The sequence below is a fragment of the Geotrypetes seraphini genome, chromosome 10, assembly GCF_902459505.1.
Source record: "Geotrypetes seraphini chromosome 10, aGeoSer1.1, whole genome shotgun sequence".
Classification (NCBI taxonomy): domain Eukaryota; kingdom Metazoa; phylum Chordata; class Amphibia; order Gymnophiona; family Dermophiidae; genus Geotrypetes; species Geotrypetes seraphini.
This window is the reverse complement of record NC_047093.1, coordinates 6,713,917-6,737,534: the sequence shown is the minus strand read 5'-3', so window position 1 is coordinate 6,737,534 and position 23,618 is coordinate 6,713,917. Positions and strand designations below refer to the sequence as shown.

Sequence of the window (23,618 nt, the reverse complement as noted above, 5' to 3'; positions counted from 1 at the left end):
AAGGTGGGATCCGTGTCTGAAACCGGTCCACCTGTCTTGGCTGGAGGTTCCTTCGAGGTAGTGTGAGTGTGCTTCGACTTAGGAGTCTTAGACACTTTAATCACCACCGGCGGAACCGACTGCTGAGCTATCTGACCTGAGGAAACAGGGGAAGATACCGCAGATGATGTCGAAGCAAGAGCCGCTGCAAACGAAAAAGGCTTGATGAGGCTCGAGGTAGAAGCAGGAGGCGTGGAAGGAGGCTCGATGGAAGTCGAAGCAGAAGACGCCTTCGAAGTCGAGGGATCAGTCGAAGACTCCATCTGGAAGAGCTTGTGTACTTGAATGCAACGACGCTTAAAAGCATGAGGCTGAAGTTTTTGGCAAGGCAGGCACGACGTGGGATGATGTTTATGCCCCAGACACTTGAGGCAGCGTCTATGAGGGTCAGTGAGAGAGATCGCACACCGACACTTGCTACACTTCTTAAAGTCTGTAGCAGGCCGGGACATAGGCCTAAAAACAGCCGCTGCAAGGTCGAAGCTTGTGGGCTGCGGAAGACGAAAAAATTTTTTTAAACTAGATAAATACAAATAAAATAAAATAAAACAGCGATTTGTGAATAAAGAACACCAACCGCGGTCGAGAGAAGGCAAAAGTGAACTAAGTTGAATGCAGAGAGTCAAAGACGGACTTCTCGGCTCCGCAGAAAACTAAGAACTGAGGAGACGTGCCCTGTGCACTGGGCGGGAAGGCACTCGCGCATGCGCGGTGCGGGCGACTCAAAACTTCTAGTTTCTTCAAGCAAGTCTGCTTGTGAGGCGTCCGCATCGGGGCTCCGTCAGATGACATCACCCATACATGAGAATATCTGCCTGCTTGTCCTGGGCCAGACAGAAGTACCCGTGAAACCTGGTTGTAATCAATAAGAGGGATAGCAGAGACACCCTTTTAAATGATCCCATCTTACCCTCTGGATTTGCTCTTTGAGAATTTTCTGCAATCAGGTTAGTTCAATAAAGTCTCATCTATACCTTGCTTGTTAATCTTTAATGTAAATATGCAAGGAGGATTTGTACTTACCAAGCAAATAGGTTTGCCTGAGGATGAATATCTAGAGCTGTCAGCCCCTTCACAATCTGAAGCACACTCACAGAGTCTGGCATCCGGGGGTCAAAGAACCGCACGTCTCCATTCACACTGCAGAGACAGAAGGTGCAGACATTTGTTACTACAAGACCCCAAAAAGAGCAGGACTTTGGGGTGATCGTATCAGATGATCTTAAGGTGGTCAAAGACAGGTAGAAAAGGTGATGGAGAAAGCTAGCAGTTTTAAAAAAGGTTTGGATGATTTCCTAAAAGAGAAGTCCATAGGCCATTCTTGAGATGGCTTGGGGAAATCCTAGGATATGCAGCATAAAATCTGCTTTAATCCTTGGGATCTTGCCAGGTGTTTGTGACCTGGGCTGGCCACTGTTGGAAAGGGGATGCTGGGCTTGATGGACCTTTGCTCTGTCCCCGAATGGCAACTCTTATGTTCTAGAAGGATGCTTGGGCACATAGGGAGAGGAATAGACAGAAGGAAAAAGGGTGGTGGGGGGGTTCTGTGGGATAGTACCAGGTCACATGTACTTAATGCAATGGGCTACAGAGAACATGCTAAGGGGGAGACAAATTTGTCCCCTTTAAGCGATGGCTGTTTCTGGCCCCTGGCCCTTAAAGTAGCAGCAGATTATAAGTTGCTTGGGGTTTTGGCTTCCTCTTAGGGGCTATATTACCACAACCACAACCACATAGGAGAAGCAGGCTCAGTTGGTTTAAATACACAAACCTTTTCAGTTAGTAAATGCATTTGCTATACAGCAAATTGGTTATCTAAGCAGTCTAGATTTGTGGCATTGCAGACTGGAGAAATACTGGGCATATATTACCCTGGACTGGTGCAACTGGGGCCAATAATCGCAGACCATGACTTGGTCCTGACTTTCAGCTCTCTAGTGAAGAGTTGAAGCCCCCTCAGGCACTCTTCCTAGCCCTAACAAGAGTTGAAGCATGATTGTTGAGTTTGTACCTGACGCTTATGATGTTCCCATCGGAATGTTTCTGCAGGTGGGCCTTCACCACCCAGGCCATGTGCTCACGGTATGTCATTACACGGCTGTGGACAGTGAGAGAGAGGAACAGAGAAGGAGAGTAGTAAATGCAACTGGCTGCCTTTAAGATATTCAAACTGGAGAGCCAAAGAAATGCTTGAGTGACCAGAAGCAAAAGCACGAGGGAGAAAGGAATTAGTTAAACTTAGCTACTCCAATGGATGCCCAAAAAGTACAGCTACAGAACTAGAAGGCTTTTCAAGGCCCCTAAAAGCCTCTTGTAAGAAATAAGGAGCGCTACCCTGACCAGCCACCACCGTCCCTCTGGAGAAACATGAAAAGCAGAGTAGTGGTAAAGATTAAGAATCTGCATTTGACAATCTCAGAAGAGACAACATTGCCAAAGGAAGAATCTCATGGACGGCAATACAGCAGCACAGTGACACTACCTACTAGCGGATCACAAGCCTCAGGGGCAGATGCACCAACTCCGGCTTGCTTTTACCAGCCAATGCACAACACTAACAGCATGCAAACTTACTGTTGAGCATTGGTCGCTAAAGGGCTCAGAACTTCCTGGGGCATGTAGGCACAAGGGAACCACCGATCCTAACAAAAAACAAAACACTCCACCAGACCTCCCCAATGGCAGTCCAATGGCCAAGCCGGCCCCCACTAGACGACTCTCCTCCTCTCCCCAGCCCAAAAAGGACAACCCTCCCCACCACACCTTTTCTATAGCAGGGCAAGAAGGATACCTACACCTCAGGGCCTGTCTCTTCAAAATGTGCCTTGTGCATCAGAGGCCTATATGGTGTTTAGGCCCCTCCCAGTGCATCCCAGGATGCCCTGAGGCAGGAGGCATCCCTTCTGCTGTGGTATATGAAAGCTATAGTGAGTTTTTGGTTTCTTCTGTGGAATCGTCACGGTCAATTCTTTCTTTCTGCTGACCACTGGACTACCAGGGATATTTTTGGCTTGTTTGACAGGGGCTTTGTGCATCTGCCCCTCAGTTTGCCTTTCTCTGCAAAGGCTGCCTTTTAATTAGGCACAGATGAATTTGTAAACCCACATTACCATTCATTTAGAGCCATCCTGCGGTCATATACACGGACCGAACCATCTCCCAGGCCAGCGACAATCAGTGAGCGGTGAGAGTCGCAGGATAGGCTGGTCACACAGCTGTCAGCCCCCGTTGGGATATCCTGGTAGGAAAAAAGAGCTACAGAGAACAATGCAAAACAAAGTACAAAGGAGCTGTGGGGCGCCAGATTCCGCAAATGACCATCCTTGACAGAACAGCACCGAGCAGGGATTTGTGGAACTGGTTTGGGGCACAAGGACTGAAATGTGGCGTGTAAGTTGTGCACAGATGCCCTGAACTGCCAATGCTCGCTGCTCCATGGCTATATTCCCCTTTTTGAATCATGCACAAAACAGATCTATGTGCAAATGAAAATTAGTGGCAATTAAGTCAATAATTGCTTGTTAGCAGCAAATTGATTGTTAAAATCTTGTTACCTAATTTGTGTGCAGCTCTCAGGATCATGTCCAAATCTGGACGCCATTTATAGAATCTGGGAGTTTTATCAGACCCCCCCCCCCCATCCCAATAAAACTACTGTCAGCTACTGCTGCAAATGAAGAAGCACATCAGAAATGAAGAGAGAGACCTAGGGCTATGGGAAATTTGCCTGGGTGTATAGAGTACTGATTGCCCTGCACTTGACGGTTCTTGGGGCCTGAAATCAATGCACAGCGTTACCACTCATCATAAAATGAAATTTGGTTTACAGTGAGAAGGGAGGGAGGAAGTACAAATTGAGCCCAAGGAAGTAGCAACAACAAAGAGATTTCCCACTGCAAAAAAGGAAACTCTTCCTTCCTACCATGGCCCCAATTTTCCTCCTTGTAAATCAGCAGCTGAGAGCACAGAAAAGCTTGCATGATCCCAGTCCTTGTCTCTCGCCTCTGCGACCACATGTGTGACATTTGTTTTTAGAGGTACAAGAAGAATAAAAAGCAGACAAAAAAGGAGGGTGTGAGCTTTCAACGCATTCCCTTGGCTCCAGCTTCATTATATTTTTCATTCAAACATTCAATTTTCTATACCGTTCTCCCGGGGGAATTCACAGAGCATTAGAGAATGACACGGGGACAAATTTTTCACCATCCCCATTCCTGCAAGCTCCGCCCTCATCTGCACAAGCCTCAAAACACATAAGTGTTTGAGGTTTGTGCAATTAAGGCACAGCTTACAGGAATGGGGTGGGGACGGAACAAGGAAATTGAGTTCCTGCAAGGGCGGGAAAAAATTTGTCCCCGTGTCATTCTCTAGTTTACATGAGTTTATTCAGGTACTTAATCATTTTTCCCTGTCTGTCCCAGCTCCTGAGGCAATGGGGAGACAAAGTGACTTGCCCAGGGTCACAAGGAACAGCGTGGGTTTGAATCCACAACCCTCAGGGTGCTGAGGCTGTAGCTTTAACCGCTGCACTGCATGCTCCCCTTCATTATATTTTTGAAGGATTTGAACTACTGTGCCCGTTTGTGCATTTGGCTATCCAGTGAAACCAGCAGGCAGATCCCTAAGGACAAGCCCAGTGAACCTCACAATATGGCCCTCTTCCCAGCCCTTACCCTGTACTAAAGGACATATCTCCACTCTCTCATCAAAAGCCACATTTGTATCTTGTTATTTAATTTTGATTGGGTGACCAGAGAGCTGGATCGAGGACATATGCTAGATGTAATTTACTTGGATTTCAGCAAAGCCTTTGATACAGTTCCTCATAGGAGGCTGTTGAACAAACTTGAAGGGCTGAAGTTAGGACCCAAAGTGGTGAACTGGGTCAGAAACTGGCTGTCGGACAGACGCCAGAGGGTGGTGGTTAATGGAAGTCGCTCGAAGGAAGGAAAGGTGACTAGTGGAGTCCCTCAGGGTTCGGTGCTGGGGCCAATCCTGTTCAATATGTATGTAAGTGACATTGCTGAAGGGTTAGAAGGAAAAGTGTGCCTTTTTGCAGATGATACCAAGATTTGTAACAGAGTAGACACCGAAGAGGGAGTGGAAAATATGAAAAAGGATCTGCAAAAGTTAGAGGAATGGTCTAATGCCTGGCAACTAAAATTCAATGCAAAAAAATGCAGAGTAATGCATTTGGGGATTAATAATAGGAAGGAACCGTATATGCTGGGAGGAAAGAAGCTGATATGCACGGACGGGGAGAGGGACCTTGGGGTGATAGTGTCCGAAGATCTAAAGGCGAAAAAACAGTGTGACAAGGCAGTGGCTGCTGCCAGAAGGATTCTGGGCTGTATAAAGAGAGGCGTAGTCAGTAGAAGAAAGAAGGTGTTGATGCCCCTGTACAGGTCATTGGTGAGGCCCCACTTGGAGTATTGTGTTCAGTTTTGGAGACCGTATCTGGCGAAAGACGTAAGAAGACTTGAGGCGGTCCAGAGGAGGGCGACGAAAATGATAGGAGGCTTGCGCCAGAAGACGTATGAGGAGAGACTGGAAGCCCTGAATATGTATACCCTAAAGGAAAGGAGAGACAGGGGAGATATGATTCAGACGTTCAAATACTTAAAGGGTATTAACGTAGAACAAAATCTTTTCCAGAGAAAGGAAAATGGTAAAACCAGAGGACATAATTTGAGGTTGAGGGGTGGTAGATTCAGGGGCAATGTTAGGAAATTCTACTTTACGGAGAGGGTGGTGGATGCCTGGAATGCGCTCCCGAGAGAGGTGGTGGAGAGTAAAACTGTGACTGAGTTCAAAGAAGCGTGGGATGAACACAGAAGATTTAGAATCAGAAAATAATATTAAAGATTGAACTAGGCCAGTTACTAGGCAGACTTGTACGGTCTGTGTCTGTGTATGGCCGTTTGGAGGAGGATGGGCAGGGGAGGGCTTCAATGGCTGGGAGGGTGTAGATGGGCTGGAGTAAGTCTTAACAGAGATTTCGGCAGTTGGAACCCAAGCACAGTACTGGGTAAAGCTTTGGATTCTCGCCCAGAAATAGCTAAGAAGAAGAAAAAAAAAAAAAAAAAATTTAAATTGAATCAGGTTGGGCAGACTGGATGGACCATTCGGGTCTTTATCTGCCGTCATCTACTATGTTACTATGTTACTATGTTAAAACGGAAAATAAATCACTGCTAATTTACAATCGTTTCATCCTACCGACGTCTGCTGCTCCAGAAATTGCAGAGGTAAAACACCACCACAGAAGAGAATTCTAATTATCCAGTGTTGGGTCTAAATATTCTAATTAATGTTCATCCAGAGCTAGTTAATTTGGAAAAGCTTCAGAGACTGATTCTGGCTCCGTTGGCCAAGAAACTTAATTTTAATCTGTGTTTCTTTCCTCCAAGAAATCGAACATTGTGAGCACAAGCCACCCCCTGATATTCAGCCAGTACCTATTGTCAATGGAGAGATCAGACCCAGAGAGTCAATGTTGGGCCAAATTTGGGCACTGGACAAGTCAGGACTTGAATAAGGGGAAGTATCAGTTCAAAGTGCCCAATCTGTCAAAAAAAACCCCACCCCTTTTCCTCAGGCTCCCCAGATTTTGGTTGTCCCTCTTTCCAATCCCTGTACCCCTCCCTCCTTAAAATAGAAGCACCATCCCCCCCTTTCCACTCCTGCTCTGCTGGCTCTCAAAATGATGGCACTGTGCCTCGATGGTACTACTGCCAGGGCTCAGATTTCCATAAAAGGGCTAATTAGTGTGAGTGGGAAGTGGTGGTCTTGTCAGATGAAACATCCAGCACGGCTGGCTTTTTAGCAAGATTGGATCCAGCAGCCTGGGACTTTTGGTCTCAGCCAACTGGAGCATTTCACTTCTCATCAGTTAATCTCCTGCTCTGACGCAGGTTATCAGTGGCAGACTGACAAGTCCCTATGTCTTCAGGTCATTCTCTGCCACCACCAGTCCCATAAACCCAGATCCTCCCAGATGGTAGGGAGTAATTACTTGTTCTAATTGCTAACATGGGGTTATTTTTCAGCCGGCTAAACAAATAATGGTTTATCAGGGCATTTGCATTATTAAATAACACTTTATGCTTTTAGGTGAATTCTGAAAGCTAATCAAACAATGCAGTAAGTTAGTCTAATAAAAAGGTTCATCACCTTTATTCCTTTGATTTCGATTTCTATATACTTTCTTACAAAGTGGACTAGCACAGTTACCAAACCACTTCACTCAAGGTGGATTCCATTAAATGGCATAACACTATACACTATTCTCTTCATTCTTCCCAATAAATTTATAGATCTGACCCAGAAAAGGAATCTATAAAAAAACAACAACTCCCTCTCACTCTTTTTTCTGCTTTTTTCCTTATCATCCCCTACTAAAGCATGGCTTCTCTTCCTTCCCCCCCAACCCCACTCTGACCTTATGGCTCAAGATACTCTTTTTTACATTTATTTGTTTTCAATTTCAAAGTCTAACACCTATGTGAAACATGAACATAAATCAAGGGGGTGGAGCATTATAGGGGAGAATACATTTATTTCCATCTGCCCAAAATGCCCTCAGCAAATGACAGCACGCCCACCGCATCACCAATCCTTCCTGCCCCACTGCACAATGTCATCATCAGATCAGACACCAAGAGCAATTTTCACGGTTTTTCAGTTACAACTGGAAAATCCATCTTCCCCGTGGGTGGGGTAGCAAGGTTTTTTGGTTAAGCTCCTCCTGCTGTGAATGTAAGGTGCTCACTTACATTTATCAGGGATATCCCCAAACCTCCACTGGGGACCAGTTTAAGCACAACTGCAGGAGAGAATACCTATTGCCAGCACACAGAGTGATCAGCTCGAGCAGGAATCTGGAAATCTAGGCATTACAACATTATGACCATAAATCTAGCCTACCAGGAAACAAAATTATACAAAATTAAAATTTGCATATAACTAGAGAAACTGTGTGGGAAATTTAAACATATTACATTTTACAAACTTGAAACCTCAAAGCTTCACAATTTCTATGTAGGTGTGATTTTACAGATGGATTTAAAAGTTCTGTAAGTGTTTTACAAAACAAATCAAGTTTTCAAGTTTCAGATTTTATTTTAGTTTGATAAATCACTTATTTAGTTTTACTAAGCGAGATACAACATTAATTTAAAAAAAAAAAAAAACTGACAGACTTACAGACTAATCTATACACAAGGTAAAGAGGGACAGAACTACAATTCAATATTTTAAAGTACAGAAGAGAACCATAAAAGGAGAGAACATTAGGGAGGGTAAAATGACCAAAAAGCACAGTTACTTACCGTAACAGGTGTTATCCAGGGACAGCAGGCAGATATTCTTTACGCATGGGTGACGTCACCGACGGAGCCCCCGGTACGGACCTTTTTAACTAGAAAGTTCTAGTTGGCCGCACCGCGCGTGTGCGAGTGCCTTCCCGCCCGACGGAGGAGTGCGTGGTCCCCAGTTAAGGTAAGCCAGCTAAGAAGCCAACCCGGGGAGGAGGGTGGGACGTAAGAATATCTGCCTGCTGTCCCTGGATAACACCTGTTACGGTAAGTAACTGTGCTTTATCCCAGGAAAAGCAGGCAGCATATTCTTTACGCATGGGTGACCTCCAAGCAAGCAGAGAGGGAGGAGGGATGGTTGGCCATTAGGAAAATAAATTCTGTAGAACAGATTGGCCGAAGAGCCCATCCTGTCTGGAGAAAGCATCCAGGCAGTAGTGAGTAGTGAACGTGTGAACTGAGGACCAGGTGGCAGCCCTGCAGATTTCCTCAATGGGTGTGGAACGGAGGAAAGCAACAGAAGCAGCCATAGCTCTGACCCGGTGGGCCGTGACAGCACCTTCCAGTGACAGACCGGCCCGAGCATAACAGAACGCGATGCAGGCGGCAAGCCAGTTGGACAGCGTCCGTTTAGAGACAGGACGACCTAGACGGTTAGGATCGAAGGTCAGGAAGAGCTGAGGGGACAAGCGGTGAGCCCTTGTACGGTCAAGATAGTAGGCCAGGGCACGCTTGCAATCCTGAGTGTGTAACGCCTGTTCCCCAGGATGTGAATGAGGTTTCGGGAAAAAGACAGGCAACACAATGGACTGGTTGAGGTGAAAAGCCGAGACCACCTTGGGAAGGAATTTAGGATGGGTACGCAGAACCACCTTGTCATGGTGAAAAACAGTGAACGGTGGATCGGCGACCAGTGCATGCAATTCACTAACCCTCCTGGCAGAGGTGATGGCGATGAGGAAAAGCACCTTCCATGTGAGAAGTTTGAGTGAGGTTGTGGCAAGAGGCTCAAAAGGTGGTTTCATGAGGGCTGACAAAACCACATTCAGGTCCCAGACAACAGGAGGAGGCTTCAGAGGCGGTTTGACATTGAAGAGGCCTCTCATGAATCGGGAAACTAGTGGATGAGCCGTGAGAGGTTTCCCGAGGATAGGCTCATGAAACGCAGTGATGGCACTGAGGTGGACTCTGATTGAGGTAGACTTGAGGCCAGCATTGGACAGAGAGAGCAAATAGTCCAGTACAGTTTCCACCGCCAATGAGGTGGGATCGTGATGATGTAGTAGACACCAAGAGGAGAACCGGGTCCACTTCTGTTGGTAACATTGGAGGGTGGTCGGTTTCCTAGAGGCGTCCAAAATGAGACGAACAGGCTGAGATAGATTCTCTGGAGAGGTCAGCCCGAGAGAAACCAAGCTGTCAGGTGGAGCGAGGACAGATTGGGATGTAGTAGAGACTGATGCTGCTGTGTAAGTAGAGTAGGAAACACAGGGAGAGGAATGGGTTCTCTGGAGCTGAGCTGGAGCAGGAGGGAGAACCAGTGTTGGCGAGGCCACCGAGGGGCGATGAGAATCATGGTGGCCCTGTCCCTGCGGAGTTTGGATAACGTCCGCAACATCAGAGGTAACGGAGGAAAAGCATAGAGGAACCGCTCCGTCCAATCGAGCAGGAATGCGTCTGGGGTCCGGCGATGAGGAGAGAAGAGTCTGGAACAGAACTGGGGCAGCTGATGGTTGTGAGGAGCTGCAAAGAGGTCCACCTGCGGAGTGCTCCAGCGAGCAAAGATTGAGTGGAGTGTTGAGGGGTCCAGAATCCACTCGTGAGGTTGAAGAATGCGGCTGAGATTGTCGGCCAGGGAGTTCTGTTCGCCCTGGATATAGACAGCCTTGAGGAAGAGATTGCGGGCTGAGGCCCAGGTCCAGATGCGGAGAGCCTCCTGACAAAGGAGGCGAGAACCAGTGCCGCCTTGCTTGTTTATGTAGTACATGGCGACTTGATTGTCTGTGCACAGGAGAAGAACCTGAGGACAGAGAAGGTGCTGGAAGGCCTTGAGAGCATAGAACATGGCTCTGAGTTCCAGGAAATTGATGTGATGTTGACGCTCCTGGGGGGTCCAGAGTCCCTGGGTGCGTAGATCTCCGAGGTGAGCTCCCCACGCACAGGGGGAGGCATCCGTGGTGATAATCATGGAGTGAGGGGGCAGATGAAAGAGTAGACCCCTGGAAAGATTTGAGGAGTTCAACCACCATTGCAGAGATTGCTGAAGAGACGATGTCACAGAGATGGGATGAGAAAGAAGATCCGTGGTCTGTGACCATTGGTTGGCTAGCGTCCATTGAGGTGTCCTGAGGTGGAGTCGCACCAGAGGAAGTACATGGACCGTCGAGGCCATGTGGCCGAGGAGGACCATCATCTGTCGGGCCGGAATGGATTGATGAAGGAGTACCTGACGACAGAGGTGGAGCAGTGTCCGTTGCCGGTCGGAGGGGAGAAACGCCCTCATTAGTGTGGTGTCGAGAACTGCTCCAATGAATTGAAGTCGCTGTGTGGGAAGCAGATGCGACTTGGGGTAGTTGATCTCGAACCCCAGGAGATGGAGGAGAGAGATGGTGTGATGAGTGGCTTGTAGCACAAGTGGAGACGTAGGTGCTTTCACCAACCAATCGTCTAAGTAGGGGAACACCTGGAGGTTGTGAGACCTGAGGAAGGCCGCCACCACAATAAGGCACTTGGTGAACACCCTGGGTGATGAAGCAAGGCCAAAAGGTAGTACTTTGTACTGATAGTGGCGGTGCTGTACCTGGAACCGCAGGTAGCGACGTGAAGTCGGATTGATTGGGATGTGAGTGTAGGCCTCTTTGAGGTCCAGGGAACATAGCCAGTCGTGTTGAGAAAAAAGCGTGGCAAGGGAGAGCATTCTGAATTTCTCCTTGACTAGATACTTGTTGAGGTCCCTGAGATTGAGAATGGGACGGAGGTCTCCTGTCTTCTTGGGAACCAGGAAGTAGCGGGAGTAGAATCCCCGACCTCTTTGTTCCGGAGGCACCTCTTCGATGGCATTGAGAAGAAGGAGGGATTGGACCTCCCTCAGGAGGAGGGGGGTTTGGGAGGAATGAGAAGCAGACTCTACGGGAGGATTGTCTGGTGGAAGCGTCTGGAAGTTGAAAGAGTAGCCGTGGCGTATGATGTTGAGGACCCACTGGTCCGATGTGATGATCTCCCAACGGCTGAAGAAGATGTGGAGACGGCCTCCGATTGGTTGTGGAAGAGGCAATGAAGGTGGAAGACTGGCTATGCCCTGGAGAGAAGAGTCAAAAGGGCTGAGATGGTTTCGAAGGTGGAAGAGGTTTGGCAGGCTGGTTGGACTGAGAACGAGCCTGGGTATGGTGTTGTTGCTGATGGGGCCGCCGAGGTTGTTGTGGAGGCGGATTGAGTGGTCTGGCTGAGAACCTGCGCTGATAGGAGGATTGTGTCCTATAGGGTCGAGCAGGTGGGGCCTTTTTCTTTGGCTTAATCAGGGTGTCCCATCTGGTTTCATGGGCCGAGAGTTTCTGGGTGGTGGAATCCAGGGACTCCCCAAAAAGTTCATCTCCGAGACAGGGAGCGTTGGCCAGACGGTCTTGGTGGTTGATGTCCAAATCCGATACTCTCAGCCAGGCCAGGCGGCGCATGGCGACAGCCATGGCAGAGGCACGGGAGGTCAGTTCGAAGGAATCATAGATAGAGCGGACCATAAATTTTCTCAGCTGAAGGAGACCAGAAATATGCTGTTGGAAAAGTGGAATCTTTCTCTCTGGAAGATATTTTTGGAGGGCGGACAGCTGTTGGACCAAGTGTTTCATGTAAAATGAAAAATGGAATGAGTAATTGTTCGCCCTGTTGGCCAGCATGGCATTCTGATAGAGCCTCTTGCCAAACTTGTCCATAGTTTTGCCTTCTCTGCCAGGAGGGGTGGAGGCATAGACGCTGGAGCCCTGAGTTTTCTTCAAGGTGGATTCAACTAGAAGAGACTCATGGGGCAATTGGGACTTATCGAACCCCGGGATCGGGATAACTCGGTAGAGGTTATCCAACTTGCGGGGAGCCCCGGATACTGTAAGAGGGTTCTCCCAATTTTTGTAAAAAGTCTCCCGTAGGATGTCGTGCACGGGTAATTTAAGGAACTCTTTAGGTGGTTGCTCAAAATCCAGGGCCTCCAGAAAGGCTTGGGATTTTTTGGAGTCTGACTCAAGAGGGAGAGACAAAGCGGCTGACATCTCCCTGAGGAACTTTGAGAAGGAGGATTGCTCAGGTTTGGAGGTGGTATCGGGTGCTGAGGGGTCCTCGTCGGATGAGGAGACATCCTCCTCGGTACCGGGGGGGGGGGTTCTTCCCATAAGTCTGGGTCCCGGACCTCTGGGTGCGCATGCCGAGAAACCGGGGTGGAAGGCTCGGTATGGTGGGTCTTAGATAAAGATTTACCAGAGCGTACCGAAACGGTACCGGGAGAGGAAGATCGGTGTCGATCCCGGTCCCGGGAAGAACGGTGCCCCGCCCGGTCCCGAGGCGGATCCGTAGTGGTATGGGAGTGAACCACAGGATGGGCGTGGAGTTGCTCAGCCGAGAGAATCGGCATGGATGTATTGATTGGTACCGATGGGGTGGATACCGGTTGTTCGGCACGGGGCTCGGGCCGGTCTGGTACCGAAAGGAGCGGTGCCAGGATAGTAGGCAACAGGTGCTGGAGTTGATGCTGCAGCTGTTCCTGTAGTTGTGTTTGGAGGATGGCCGCGATGCGGTCATCCAGGGGTGGCACCGGAACCGCTTTCTTTTGTTTCGGTTCCTTAGGTGCCGCTCCACGCCCCGGCGATGAGGAGGCCGATGACGAGGTACTCACCGAAATCGGGGCGGAGCGTTTCCGGGACCGGCGTGAAGCCGGTAAAGTCGGTGCCGCCACTGTGGCTGGCGGGCGCTCGAGGGAAGAGGAAGGCTTCTTAGCCGGCTTACCTGGCGCCAGCGGCGACAATGTTGGGTCGGGCGGTGTCGAAGTAGTTGGTGTCGATTTTGATGGCACCGCCGTCGATGCCGAGGAGTCCATCGCAGACCCGGTGCCGAATAAGATGTTCTGTTGAATTTGGCGATTCTTGAGTGTTCGCTTTTTAAGAGTGGCACAGCGGGTGCAGGAGTCCGCCCGATGCTCCGGACCCAAACACTGCAAGCACCAATTGTGTGAGTCAGTGAGGGAGATCGGGCGTGCACACCGCTGGCACTTCTTAAAACCGGGCTGCGGGGGCATGAATGGGAATACGGCCTCCGCAAAATCAAACCCGGAGGCCTGTATAATGGCAACAGGCCCCGCCGGGGCAAAGTCGAAAAAAGGGAAAGAAATCAAAGATTTTTTTTTTTTTAATAAATCAAAAGAAAAGGCAACCCGAAGGTAGAAAGTAAAATAAGATGGAAAAAATTCGCGAGCGGGAAGGCAAAAAAGTTAGTTCAACGGCCGTTGAAAAAACACGCGTCTTCTTCGCTCCGCGGAAACGAAGAAACTGGGGCCCACGCACTCCTCCGTCGGGCGGGAAGGCACTCGCGCACGCGCGGTGCGGCCAACTAGAACTTTCTAGTTAAAAAGGTCCGTACCGGGGGCTCCGTCGGTGACGTCACCCATGCGTAAAGAATATGCTGCCTGCTTGTCCTGGGATAAAGGGGTTACCCAAAGGATATTTTGGGATTCCCTTCTGGAAACAAACGTGAGAAATAAAGGTGAAGACCCAAACAGGAGATTCTATCTCGTCACGGTAGAACAAAAGAAAACAGGGAGAATGACCTGTGCTGCTCAATATCTTTATTGACAAATAAGACTCGGCACACGTATGTGTTTCGGCTACAAGGCCTGCCTCAGGAGTCTGATTCTCAATGCAGAACACCGTATCACAACTGTCTTCTTGTAACTGAAAGAATGAGCAATCGGAATCCCTCATAAAAGCATAATCGCTCTAATGAAACCGTTACATCAATTTAACTGCGGATGGGCCATTTGGTCTTTATGTGCCATCATGTTTCTATTTTTGGAATCAGCAGGTCAAATATACCCAGAAACAGGTCTAACATTTGAGGCACCAAAATGAGTGTTGGCCAGTGTTATCAAAAAGCATTGGATTGTAATGTCAATACATGGAAGATTTGCTCGGTCTAGATGTTTGCTTGCCTATACTCGAAATACAAATCTTGCAGATACACTGTGTAAGTCTGACATTTGGTTGATGAATGAGTCTCAGCAAGTTAGGCATGTGGAAAGTGGAAATTGTATGATCTGTGCCATTACTGTGGAGGGCACTTCCTTTTACTGGGTGAAGGAAAATCAAGAGATCCCACTGCAATTTGCCACTTCTTGTAACCCTAAAAATGTGATATATGCGACATGGTGGCTTGTAACCAGTTATATATTGGCCAGACATAATTGGTAGAACATCGGCATTGTGTGAACTCTAAGAAAGAGGAAGCCCAGTTGTACGTCACTGTTTACAACATGGTCATTGCTTTGAAGATCTGAAATGTATGATACTAGACCAAATACAGTCGACGTCACAGGGCGGAGATGTGATAAAGTTGGCGAAGGACATAAGAAGACTTGAAGCGGTCCAGAGGAGGGCGACGAAAATGATAGGAGGCTTGCGCCAGAAGACATATGAGGAGAAACTGGAAGCCCTGAATATGTATACCCTAGAGGAAAGGAGGGACAGGAGGGATATGATTCAGACGTTCAAATACTTGAAGGGTATTAACGTAGAACAAAATCTTTTCCAGAGAAAGGAAAATGGTAAAACCAGAGGACATAATTTGAGGTTGAGGGGTGGTAGATTCAGAGGCAATGTTAGGAAATTCTACTTTACGGAGAGGGTGGTGGATGCCTGGAATGCGCTCCCGAGAGAGGTGGTGGAGAGTAAAACTGTGACTGAGTTCAAAGAAGCGTGGGATGAACACAGAAGATTTAGAATCAGAAAATAATATTAAAGATTGAACTAAGGCCAGTACTAGTCAGACTTGCATGGTCTGTGTCTGTGTATGGCCGTTTGGTGGGGGATGGGCTGGGGAGGGCTTCAGTGGCTGGGAGGGTGTAGATGGACTGGAGTAGGTTTTAACAGAGATTTCGGCAGTTGGAACCCAAGCACAGTACCGGGTAGAGCTTTGGATTCTTGCCCAGAAATAGCTAAGAAAAAAATTAAAAAATTTAAATTGAATCAGGTTGGGCAGACTGGATGGACCATTCGTGTCTTTATCTGCTGTCATCTACTATGAGACAACATGAACAGCATTGGATTTATAGATTGAACTCAATGGGGCTTGGGGACACTGAGTGGAATGCCTTTTTCTGAATGAGAATGAACTATATTTCTTTAAATATTTTTGAGTTGCTGATCAGTTACCATGCCACTGTACTGGGCCATGAAAAAGGACAGAGAAGAGCGACAAAAATGGTTAAGGGGCTGTAGGAGTTGCTGTACAGAGAGAGGCTAGAGAAACTGGGCTTCTTCTCCCTTGAAAAGAGGAGACTGAGAGGGGACATGATCGAAACATTCAAGATAATGAAGGGAATAGACTTAGTATATAAGGACAGGTTGTTCACCCTCTCCAAGGTAGAGAGAACGCGAGGGCACTCTCTAAAGTTGAAAGGGGATAGATTCCGTACAAACGTAAGGAAGTTCTTTTTCACCCAGAGTGGTGGAAAACTGGAACACTCTTCCAGAGGCTGTTATAGGAGAAAACACCCTCCAGGGATTCAAGACAAGATTGGACAAGTTCCTGCTGAACCAGAATGGACGCAGGTAGGGCTGGTCTCAGTTAGGGCACTGGTCTTTGACCTAAAGGCCGCCGCTTGAGCGGACTGCTGGGCACAATGGACCACTGGTCTGACCCAGCAGAGGCAATTCTTATGTTCTTATGGGTGTGTTATGTTATGGAGCCACCATTTTGACAACATCCTGTCTTGAAGTGAAAGATAAACTGATATTTACCTCCTGACGCAGCTATAGCGAAACGAGCGCCCTTGTCAAGGTTTGGATTTTTCATGCGGTCTTTGCAGCTATCTGGGATGGAAAATCTACTTTTAAGATTCTGTTTTATCCATGGAAATATCCGGGAGTTTGCCTCTGAGCTAAGTGGTGCATTTTGGTATTTTTTGAGATATTTTTTGGACACTTTATGTAAGAACAAATAATTTGTAGAATCTTTTGGGAAATGATAATTTTGGAGTTTTTTTGGACACAGATGATTTTCTCCTTGGATTGTTGGGGTTTTTTGCCTCTGTCTTTTTTCTCCTGTATTGGAAACCAATGATAGCATCACCTGGAGGATGTAATAGAAGTGCTTTATGCATTGGTGCATCTGTGAAGCTTTGGAGGTTACAAGTTTGCAAAATTAACATTTAAATTTCCCATGCAGTTTCTCTAGTTATACACAGGCCTTAATTTTGTATATTTTAAGACAATAGATGCCATTAACAGCTCTGCCCCCATGTACTCATCAGCTGCAAGCCCACACACGCTTCACAATAAAAGAGGTTGAAAACCTTACCTGAACTTTCATCTCTCGGTCTGTGTCCCATATGCGAATGATACGTACATCCCCTGAAGTCATAAGGAACCCCGTCTCCTGTTCCCAGTCCACTACCATCCCAGCTCCTGTATGGGGAAACAAAATCACAAGGCTGAGATAAATAAATTGTTCCAACAGCAGAGCAGGTTTGGGGTGAGGTAACAAGTTAACTAACAGGATAGGAAAAATCACAAAGTCCAGACCTGACCCAAGAGAGGCAGAAGTTTCTCTGCTCTGTTCTTACTTCATTGCTTTAAAACAGAATACGAGGTCTTCCGGTAGAGCCATGGAGCTGTGAGAACGTGCGATTCTGCAGTTCTGGATGACCCCACAGTAAACATCTTATCAGCCTAATTTGTCAACAAAATATTTTCCCAGCTTCAACAAACCTGATTGCAGTGTTCACTTGCTGAATTAATGCTGTATGGCTACAAACTCTGCAAAGACACTGGGAGAAAGGAAAAGTAGCTGAAGCCAAAATGGTGGGTCTCCCAGCTCCTGGCTCCGCATGGATAGCTGAAGTAACAACAGAGGTGCAGACTAGAGAGTTGCGAGGGGACAGAAATCCCACCCATCCCCGCCAGGATTCTCTCCATCCCCACCCATCCCTGTCAGGATCCTCTCCGCCCCCACCCATCCCCACAAGGAGTTACCTCCATTCCTGCCCGTCCCCATAAAAAGCAGCAATTACTTCTGACAGGATCATCAATTCCACAGTTTCTTTTGTGTTTGCGCTGCTGTTTTCCTTATGGAATCTCTTTGGTGGAACCCTTTTTTTGTTTTCTGTTCAGGTAATTAACTTATAAACCCCCTCTTTTACTAAGGCAGACATGTCTATTATATTATATGGAGGAACCCTGCTTCCAAAGCCTTCCATCCCTGTGGGAGTCCCATTGGCTAGAGGGGGGTCGATGTGGGATTCCCGTGGGCCAGATGGGGGTCCCCGTGGGAGTCCCGTGTGTTAGGGTGGGATTCCCGCGGGACCCCCGCAGGACCCGTGGGATTCCCGTGATCCTCGTTCCCGTGCAGACCGCTTTGGAGCACAGTTGGCAAACAGCTTCAACTTAGACTAGATAAGCTAGAAATAATGAATCACCATTTTGTAACGTTAAATATGGAGCTACAGAAAATAATATTCATACTCTTACTCAGGATACTAAGAGAGAGAGAGAGGACACGACTATCAGAAATGGAAACAAAAATAGAAGACCTTGAGAATAGATTATGACAAAATAATCTCAGACTTGTTGGTCTGACTAAAATCATACAAGATCGGAATCTGCAGGCTTTTCTAGAAACTTGGCTCCCATGGCCTTGCTCAAGCTCACAAATCTAGCAGAATCCCTCAGGACTGAGTAGACCCTTAAACTTGGCAAAAACATGATACAACCACAAAGCCATGAGTGGTTATTCTCCAGGTACTTAACTATAGGTATATAGCGGAAATACTTCAGGTGTTACTTGCCAGAGGTTGTGGTAAGAGCGGATAGCATAGCTGGTTTTAAGAAAGGTTTGGACAATTTCCTGGAGGAAAAGTCCATAGTCTGTTATTGAGAAAGACATGGGAGAAGCCACTGCTTGCCCTGGATCGGTAGCATGGAAAGTTGCTACTCTTTGGGATTCTAGAATCTTGTTACTCTCTGGGATTCTGGAATGTTGCTATTCTTTGAGATTCTGTATGGAATATTGCTACTCTTTGGGTTTTGGCCAGGTACTAGGGACCGATTGGCCACCGTGAGAACGGGCTACTGGGTTTGATGGACCATTGGTCTGACCCAGTAAGGCTATTCTTATGTTGAGAGCGGGAAACAATCTGCAATATGAAAATACTACAGTTTTGTGTTTCCAGGACTATTTTGCTAAAGTTTCCCAAGCAAGTTATGCTTTCTCTCCTCTCGAATTATCCAGGAAAAAATGCACTTTACTCTGATGTACCCGGTGAAACTAAAGTGATGCATGGTGGTGACACTCATTATTTTGAGGATCCTACTGCTGCCAAATCTTAGTGGAAGAGCCTTTCTGTGCCTCCATCTAGTGGACAATAGAGTCAAAGGAGGTGGTTGGAGCATTCATGATGAGACATTGTGGAAGAGATTGGCGCTTGGGACATCTATGGCTGAGGCAGAATATATTTTTTCTCTTAAGTGACTAGAAATGAATAACTGCTCCTGTAGATTGGTACAATTAGCAGCAATTATAAGCCAATATTTGAAGTTTCATTGTGGACTTATTAGGCTGGAAGTTATAGAATAGTTTAAAAAGGTTCAGTTTATACTTGGACATATTTTGCTGCTGGGTCCATGGCTTTTTAGGAAGAAGCACTACACAGTGCTTGGATATATTAGGGGAGAGAGGGATGTGGGTTGGGCCGGGGGGAAAATGTGTGTGTATGGGGGGGAACAGATTCAAAAGAGGAGTGGCTTCAGCAAAAGGGTTAAACAGAGGAGGGGTGAGGCCTGGGACACTGAATTGGTGAGTCTGGTTTTTGGGGGCTACGAATCGATTCACCTAAGTGAATTGGGCAGCACTAGTAGGCACACAAAAGTTCAATGATGTTTCCTATCTTCTTTTTCACAGCGTTGGTTGTCCATTTACTGTGTTGAATACTAACATAGAAACATGATGGCAAAGGCCAAATGGTCAATCCAGTCTGCCCATCCACAGCATCCACTATCTACTCCTAGAGTTGTCCAATTTACTGATTTCGTTCGGTTGAATCAATTCAAATCAATTTGTTTTATTAAAAAACTCGACTCACCGATTCAGGCCTGCTCTTGGGTTTTTCCTCTGCCAGAGTCCTTCCTTCTGATGTTACTTCCTGTTTTGCACAAAACAGGAAGTTACACCAGAAGGAAGGATTCTGGCAGAGAAAGCCCAAGAGTAGGACTGTGAGGCTTGGTGTCAAGTACCTTGAGAATCCCAAATCACACATTAGCTGGCTGTGCACCCAACAGTCAACTGTCTGATTGCCAAATAGGAATGTTTTGTAGCAGACCTTAGCAGCTGAGCCCACGTGATTGAGCAAGTTTTGAAATATTAAGGTAACTCATGCGGAACTATTCCCCTCCTTGTCCCCTGTTTAGAGACTATTACGTAGAAGCAAAAAGAAAGAACCTTAATCTGGCGCTATGAAAATCAATTCATTTGTAGGCTGATTTTCTTTTTTAAAATTTTTTACAGCTTCTTTCAGAGAGGAGTATGCAATTTACTATTGTTACAGCAGGCATCAGCACTCCTGCGACATATCTGGGCATTTTTATCGCACACTGGGCTCAGCATGAAGACTAACTCTTTAAGAGAGGGAGATGGGTGGAATAAAAGAAAGATCGTGCCAGGGCTCAATAGAAAACTTGTGCAAACAGCATTGGCCACCCTCCACACACCCCAAGGTACCCCAAGACCAAATCGGTGGTGGCACTGCCGAGAGCATCCTCTGATCATTAGCGACGACATGAAGGCTGCCAATCAAGTGGAGAAGGCTTCGTCCAAGGCAAGACAAATGATGGGCTGTATCCGTAGGGGTTTTGTCAGCAGAAAACCTGAAGTCATAATGCCACTGTACAGATCCATGGTGAGACCTCATCTCGAATATTGTGTTCAATTCTGGAGACCACACTACCGAAAAGATGTGTTGAGAATTGAGTCGGTTCAGCGAAGGGCTACCAAGATGGTCTTGGGGCTCAAGGATCTCACGTATGAAGAAAGGTTAAAAAAACTGCGAATGTACTCACTGGAGGAGCGAAGAGAGAGAGGGGACATGATTGAGACCTTTAAGTATATTACTGGGCGTATAGAGGTGAAAGATGATATCTTCAGTCTTACAGGGCCCTCGGTAACCAGAGGACACTCGCTAAAAATCAGGGGAGGGAAATTTCAGGGTGATGCTAGGAAGTACTTCTTCACCGAAAGGGTGGTCGATCATTGGAACGAGCTGCCTCAGCGGGTGATTGAGGCCAGCAGCGTGTTAGAATTCAAGAGAAAATGGGATATTCATGTGGGATCTCTAGGAGAGTAAGAATCAGGGAGTGAATCATTGGTATGGGCAGACTCGATGGGCTATGGCCCTTTTCTGCCGTCAATTTCTATGTTTCTATGTTTCTATCTTGGGTTAATGACGCTGGGACACCTATCACCCTCTTCCTTTCCCTACAGTTATCACCTATCACGTTTGAATAAAATATAAAAGTGTGTGCTAGGACTGAAATCAAGCTCAGCTCCCACACGTTTAAACCTTCAGGATCAGGGCAAATGAGGCACAATGCTGCCGGCAAGCTCTCCCAGGACTTAAGCATTAATGCAAGCACAAAAGAACTGCACTACTAACCCATCTAAAGCTTCGCTTTCCCTTCACTGTCCCCATTTCCCCTTCTGAAAAACACTTAGCAAGCAGGCAGGAAACAGGTATGTAGAGAACCAGGTGTTCTTGTGGTGTACAAGGTATCAGACTACATTTCCCTAATTCTATTGCCTATAGTAATTATACTAAATTTAGAAATCAAAAATAGCTCACTCAGTTGAATTAGTATGCCAGAGTAAAGTGAAAAGTCATGTTCCTTTGCTGATCAGTGTTTATTCAGTCGGACAGTGCTGGAATTCTGAGTAGGGGTAGGATTATTTGCTTCTTTGTGTCTTTCCTTTTTTTTAACCAAATACAATTAGCACACCAAGGGCAATATACTAATTATTTAAATGCAGGGCTATATTTTCCACAGCTTGCTTTCAGCCTGCCTGGGATGCTGTGCTGTTTCCTCTGCTACTGCCTTCGGACCCGAGGAGAGGGAAGACAACAAAAGGTAGAAAAGAATTATTTTATCTTCTAAGTTGTGATGACACTATGTCAGATTTAAAATGTGTATCCTGCCAGAGCTGGTGTTAGACAGCAAGCACAAACTAGGACTTAACCGAGAGAGGAAAAGTCTCTTTTTTTTTTTGGCAAAATCCAATTGAATGGAATTTCTTTTCCTGACTCGTAGAGCTCTATTACACACCTATCTGATGCCTTACTCTCTACACAAATTGAGGTCTGCATTCCCTCTCCTTCCTGGATTTACCTGGAAGGCACCTGCTGCTTCATCTTTGCTTTGCTGGCTCCCTCGCACTGGAACCTTCTTCTTCTGTACTTACACTCAAGAGTGTGGCCTAGTGGTTAGACTACAGCCTCAGCTCCCTGAGATTGTGGGTTCAAATTCCGTGCTGCTCCTTGTGACCTTGGGCAAATCACTTAATCCCTCCATTGCCCCAGTACATTAGAAAGATTGCGAGCCCACTGGGACAGATAGGGAAATGCTTGAAGTACCTGAGTGTGGTTGTAAAACTGCAAAAAATAAACATACTACAAATCTCTGTAACACTGGATGATGTAATGGGTCAATTTGACAAACTGAACAGAAGCAAATCGCTTGGACTGGATGGTATACCGTATTTTCTCGCATATAACGTGCGCGTTATACGTGGTTTTTACGTACCACGCATACCCTCGCGCGTTACAGGCGTGAGCGCGTTGTACAAAATTTTTTTTACATAGTTCCCCCCCCGCCCCCCCCATGTCCGATTCACCCCCTGCAGGACCGCTTGCACCCCCACCCCGAAGGACCGCTCGCACGCACTCCCACCCGCACCTGCACCCTGAAGGACCGCTCGCACCCCCACAGCCTCCCGACCCCCCCCATCATGTAGAAGCTCCTACCGGTGTCCTGTTGCTTCCTCTTGGCGGTCTCGACACCCGACACGATCGGGGCAAGAGGGAGCTCAAGCCCTCTTGCCTCAGCCAACCGCGGCACCCCCGACACGATCGGGGCAAGAGGGAGCTCAAGTCCTCTTGCCCCCCCGACTCCCCGACACGATCGGGGCAAAAGGGAGCCCAAGCCCTCTTGCCCCGCCGACTCCCCAACTCCCCGACAATATCGGGCCAGGAGGAAGCCCAAGTCCTCCTGGCCCGGGCGACCCCCCCCCCCCCGCTAGTTGTTCGGGCCAGGAGGGAGCCCAAACCCTCCTGGCCACAGCGACCCCCTACCCCCACCCCGCACTACATTACGGGCAGGAGGGATCCCAGGCCCTCCTGCCTTCGACGCAAACCCCCCTCCCCCCAAAGACCGCCCCCCACCCAAGAACCTCCGAACGCCCCCCCCAGCCGACCCGCGACCCCCCTGGCCGACCCCCACGACACCCCCACCCCCTTCCCCGTACCTTTATGTAGTTGGCCGGACAGACGGGAGTCAAACTCGCCTGTCCAGCAGGCAGCCAACAAAGGAATGAGGCCGGATTGGCCCATCCGTCCCAAAGTTCCGCCTACTGGTGGGGCCTAAGGCGCCTGGGCCAATCAGAATAGGCCCGGGAGCCTTAGGTCCCACCTGGGGGCAGGGCCTGAGGCACATGGGTCCAACCCGACCATGTGCCCAAGGCCCCGCCCCCAGGAGGGACCTAAGGCTCCCGGGCCTATTCTGATTGGCCCAGGCGCCTTAGGCCCCACCAGTAGGCGGAGCTTTGGGACGGATGGGCCAAACCGGCCTCATTCCGTCGTTGGCTGCCTGCCGGACAGGCGGGTTTGGCTCCCGTTTGTCCAGCCAACTACACAAAGGTACGGGGAAGGGGGGTGGGGGTGTCGTGGGGGGTCGGCCAGCGGGGTCGCGGGTCGGCTGGGGGGGCGGTCGGAGGTTCTTGGGGGGCCGGTCGTTGGGAGGGGGGTTTGCATTG

At 47.9% G+C, this 23,618-nt stretch overlaps 1 protein-coding gene and 1 long non-coding RNA gene across 4 annotated transcripts in view; one reads left to right on the top strand and one right to left on the bottom strand.

The window, feature by feature from the left end:
- Window positions 1-23,618, bottom strand: part of RPTOR (regulatory associated protein of MTOR complex 1) — a 496,675-nt gene that overhangs the window by 9,774 nt on the left and 463,283 nt on the right. For all 3 annotated transcript variants that reach the window (XM_033960074.1, XM_033960072.1, XM_033960073.1), the window contains 4 exons: window positions 16,905-17,011; window positions 3,150-3,277; window positions 2,051-2,137; window positions 1,063-1,179 (listed from right to left, as the gene is read on the bottom strand). In XM_033960074.1, the coding sequence (XP_033815965.1) occupies window positions 1,063-1,179; window positions 2,051-2,137; window positions 3,150-3,277; window positions 16,905-17,011 (439 nt within the window). The remainder of the gene's footprint in view (window positions 1-1,062; window positions 1,180-2,050; window positions 2,138-3,149; window positions 3,278-16,904; window positions 17,012-23,618) is intronic.
- The window catches only part of LOC117367500, a 57,311-nt gene that overhangs the window by 29,819 nt on the left and 3,874 nt on the right, over window positions 1-23,618 (top strand). Inside the window, exon 2 of the long non-coding RNA XR_004540777.1 lies at window positions 21,638-21,718. This is a non-coding gene — a long non-coding RNA (uncharacterized LOC117367500). The remainder of the gene's footprint in view (window positions 1-21,637; window positions 21,719-23,618) is intronic.